At 35.2% G+C, this 4,320-nt stretch overlaps 1 protein-coding gene across 1 annotated transcript; it reads right to left on the bottom strand.

Moving 5' to 3' along the window:
• Nucleotides 1-2,969: 2,969 nt before the first annotated feature.
• LOC129228199 (zinc finger protein 271-like) lies at nt 2,970-4,110 on the bottom strand. The gene has a single exon (XM_054862866.1). The coding sequence runs from the start codon at nt 4,021-4,023 to the stop codon at nt 3,082-3,084; it is 942 nt and encodes a 313-aa protein (XP_054718841.1). The 5' UTR covers nt 4,024-4,110; the 3' UTR covers nt 2,970-3,081.
• Between the last annotated feature and the right edge of the window lie 210 nt (nt 4,111-4,320).

Raw genomic sequence — 4,320 nt, 5'->3', positions numbered from 1 at the left:
GTCCACTCTTTCCTCCTTATTGAGTATTTTATTAACTGGAGTACCATCTATCTGTGGAGTTTTTATACAGGGCAACTGGAAGAAAAATGATTTTTGGAATACTGCATTTTCGTATTTCCCTAGCTCATTGTATTTAACGCTCCATAATCATTTGCAGATCATTTGCTACCAGGGTCAAATTTGAGTCCGGAAAAAATCGCATATAGCTGAAAAACAATACAGATCTTTAACACATTATTATAAAGCACATGTGAAAGGTCTTTATCGGTCCCACACAAGCAAAAAAAAAAAAAAAAAAAAAATCTAAGTCAAAGATCAAACGTCAAAAACTCGTTTCTCCTTAATATTGCATAAACGGTAAGTGTTTTTAAAAATTGTGCATGCAAAAAATGCACATTTAAAATTTATGCACTCCGAAAAAAGATATTTATTTTTACTTCAACCCTCTCGTGACCTAATTAGGAGAAAATAATTATTACATTTACACCATTTAACGGAAACAAATTGCCACTTGAGAGCATGTGCAAAACATTTTTTTTTGGAAAGTCATCCTTTCTATATATATATATATATATATATATATATATATATATATATATATATATATATATATATATATATATATATATTTACGAGGCGCAACTGAGCGGTACAATACATTATTTCCAGCTGTTTAAGGGGTGTCTTTCATTTAAAACTAATTTCAAAGACATACATTATGTGCGTAAAAGAAAATTAATGAGAACTCTTTTTTTAACAGAAAAAGAAACACATTCATGAAACAATTTAGTTTATTTTTCTTCCCAGACGAACAGCAGCAATTTCTTGACAAAAATATATTGGAATCCATGAAACCATTTAAGAACTATTCTTTCACTCATTTAAAGGCCTGATATATTCTCCACATCAGGTTTCTCCAACATGCGGTTCACTCAAAGCTTACAATCTGTAAAAATCATTTACTTTTTTTTAATATTTACTTTTATATTATTGTGTGTGTGATGATCATTCTAAGCATTTTTATAGACTACTAAGCCAAGAAAACCTTAAAAAACACCACTGAGCGCATAATCAAATGTAAATACAATGATTTTTTTAATCGTGATTGTAGGAGGGGGGGACTGAAATACTGTTGGATTGAAGGCCCGACTCACTTCCAAACATTCTCAACGTGACCGTAGAATAAAAAAAGATACCCTCCCCCTGCTCCAAACCATCAAATGGTGTCACTGAACAAAAAAAGTAGCATTCCGAAATTTTGTAACCAAAATATCGCTATTTGAAGTAGAGGAGTCTTATCTGAGGTGCAGGGTAACAACCGAGTTAATGACAAAAATGTTACGGATAAAAATAATTAATTTTTAGAAACTATATTTTAAGTTCTTGAACAGTGATACGTTCTTCGCTTTCTTCTCCTCCTTGGTCCTGAACTTCTATAGATTGTTCGTGCGCTAACCGACAAAGCATCAGTCTTTCATGTGACACCGTTAAGGCGCTGATGCATGACACAAGTAGTTTTCGACGCCGAGTTTCCACCAGATGGAGGCACCTCGGCTTCCTTTTGATGCGAAACTGCACTAGGAATTTTAATTTTGCCGAGGGAATTAAAAACTAAAAAGTTAACAAAGTAACAAAAGAAAGATTCTGGAAATTTTTCTGTTCAGAATTTCGTATTCATAATAATATTTCGAATACATTCAATAATAATTCAAATTATAAATAACTATACTACGGGAATTACTATTTTTTCCCCTTTAGAATACTAGAGGAATTTCTAAAGCATATTGCTATAATTCTAAAAGCAAAACCAATGCAGAGAAAAGTTGGAAAAAATTTAAAGTAAATGAGGAATGAAAGCAAATGGAGGTGAATCAGTAGTGGCTTATGTTGGACAGTAATATTTGATAATTGCTATTATTTTATTCATTTATTTTTTTTTTAACATTTACTTTATTTTCCTATGCATTTGGCAATTTACAACATGTATTACATTTTTTTTCTTATTAACACAATTAAACCCATAGTTTACATGAGACAAGTGTCTTATTAGTGTTCTTTACAATCAACAGATTCGTAATTTACGAATCCCAATGATTTTTTTTTTTTTCCGTTCATGATTTAAAGAAGGTTTTACAACATTAGTATGTGCAGGGCCGTCCCAAGGGGGGGGGGGCGAGCGGGGCAATCTCCCCGGGCGCCACGAAATCAGGGGACACAGCAAGGCGACCCTCGTTTCGATAGAGCATGACATTCACAGGAAATGCGGGGCGCCCCTCATCGTATAAAATTTTCCAATTGTATAAAATTAGGGGCGCCTTGCGGCATTTTTCTGAGTACATAGGGGGAGATCGACCGCCGCACCCAGCCGTGCGGGGGGCCCGCTACGCGGACCCCCCGGGCGGTGGAACCTAAGGCCTACGGCTAAGAGGTGGGGTGTGTGCGGAGAAAAGTACATAGGGGGAGGGGGCGCCAGGAAACTTTCACTTACGTCGTCGTCAGCTCTTCGGACGACCCTGAGTACATGTTCACAATGTGTGCAAAGTGATATGGGGCGATTTTACGAAAAAGTCAACCGCTTGTTTCGCATGTCACGGTTCATACATTCATTAAAAGTAATAATTTCAAAGGGTAATGACGATATTTTTTGCTTAAGATATCACACATTAGTTTGTAATTTGTTAAGCAGAAAAAAATTGCTCATTAGTATTTCAAAGCATTATTTTTAATGACATATGTGAGTCGTCACGTGCAGGACAAAATGGCCGTTTTCCATGGAATGGCCCGAATATCAAATTAATATGGCTAACCTTTTAAATTCTCTTATTACAATGTACTAAACTAAACATGAAAAAAGACCTATTACTGTGATTACATTATGTTATAATTTTATTAAATGCACTTGTAATTTAACAATTGTAATTGTCGTAATCATCGACAGTGTGTTCTCGTATGGCTTCAGGTGTGGAGTTTTAAAAAATCGTCTGGACAATGTTCGCATGAAAAAGAAATTTTCGCCAGTAGGGAGTCTCTCTTGTTGTTTTCAGCTTGAGCACCTGATCAAGGTTTTGAACGAATTTCGGATCAATATTGATTTTGAACAATGTGGCTTTTTAAATGCGTTTTCAAATACGAAACAGCAGGAAACGCCATTGAACAATATTCACATAAATACGGCTTTTCCCCAGTATGGGCTCTCATATGCACTTTTAAGCCGGAAGCAGCAGTAAATGTTTTTGAACATCGCTGACAAGGAAAGGATTTTTCGCCGCTATGGATTCTTTTATATACATTTAACTGTGAAGGTTGAAAAAATGTCTTTGAGCAAATGTCACAAGAAAGCGGTTTTTCGCTGGTGTGCATACTAATATGATACTTTAGGTTTGAAGCGTTAGCAAAGGCTTTCAAACAATATTCACACGAATAAGGTTTTTCACCAGTATGAACCCTTAAATGTTTCTTTAAACCTGAGCTGTCAGCAAATGTCTTGGAGCAAATGTCACAAGAAAACGGTTTTTCGCTGGTGTGCATACTAATATGATACTTTAGGTTTGAAGCGTTAGCAAAGGCTTTCAAACAATATTCACACGAATAAGGTTTTTCACCAGTATGAACCCTTAAATGTTTCTTTAAATGTGAGCCGTCAGCAAATGTTTTTGAACAAAATTCACAGGAATAGGGTGTTTCGCCAGAATGGATTCTCTTGTGTCTCTTTAAGTTTGAAGAATAAGAAAACGTTTTTGCACAAATGTCACATGAAAATATATAAAGTTTTTCGGGCGTATGAATTATCATATGTGTTTTTAAATCCGAAGGACAAGAAAATCGCTTAGCGCAATACTCACACGAATGCGGTTTTTGGCCGGAGTGGACTTTTTTATGTCTGCTCAAGCTTGAAGATACAGAAAATGTCTTTGAACAAATGTCACAAGTAAATGGTTTTTCACCAGTATGGGTACGGATATGCTTCTTTAACGCCGAAGAGTAAGAAAATACCTTCGAACAATATTCACATTCGTAGGTCATGTTCACATACGATTTGTTACCAGTATGGACATTCACGTCTTTTTAATTGTGAAGTTGTAGACGATCCAATTAAACAATGTAGCCTAAATACAGGATTCTTCTGGTATGAATTTTCTTATGCTTTGTCAAGTTCGAAGCTTTGGAAAACGCCGCTGCACATTATTTACAAAAAAGTTTTATTTTCCTGGATCACACTGATGATAAAGAAAACATAGCTATATGTTCTTACAAAGATAAAATGTGAAGTCTCTTATAAGTCAGCAATTTTCTATCTGTTTAATTGGCGGCAATAAATAG

This window comes from Uloborus diversus, chromosome 8, assembly GCF_026930045.1.
Source record: "Uloborus diversus isolate 005 chromosome 8, Udiv.v.3.1, whole genome shotgun sequence".
NCBI lineage: Eukaryota > Metazoa > Arthropoda > Arachnida > Araneae > Uloboridae > Uloborus > Uloborus diversus.
This window is presented reverse-complemented; position numbering and strand designations above follow the sequence as displayed.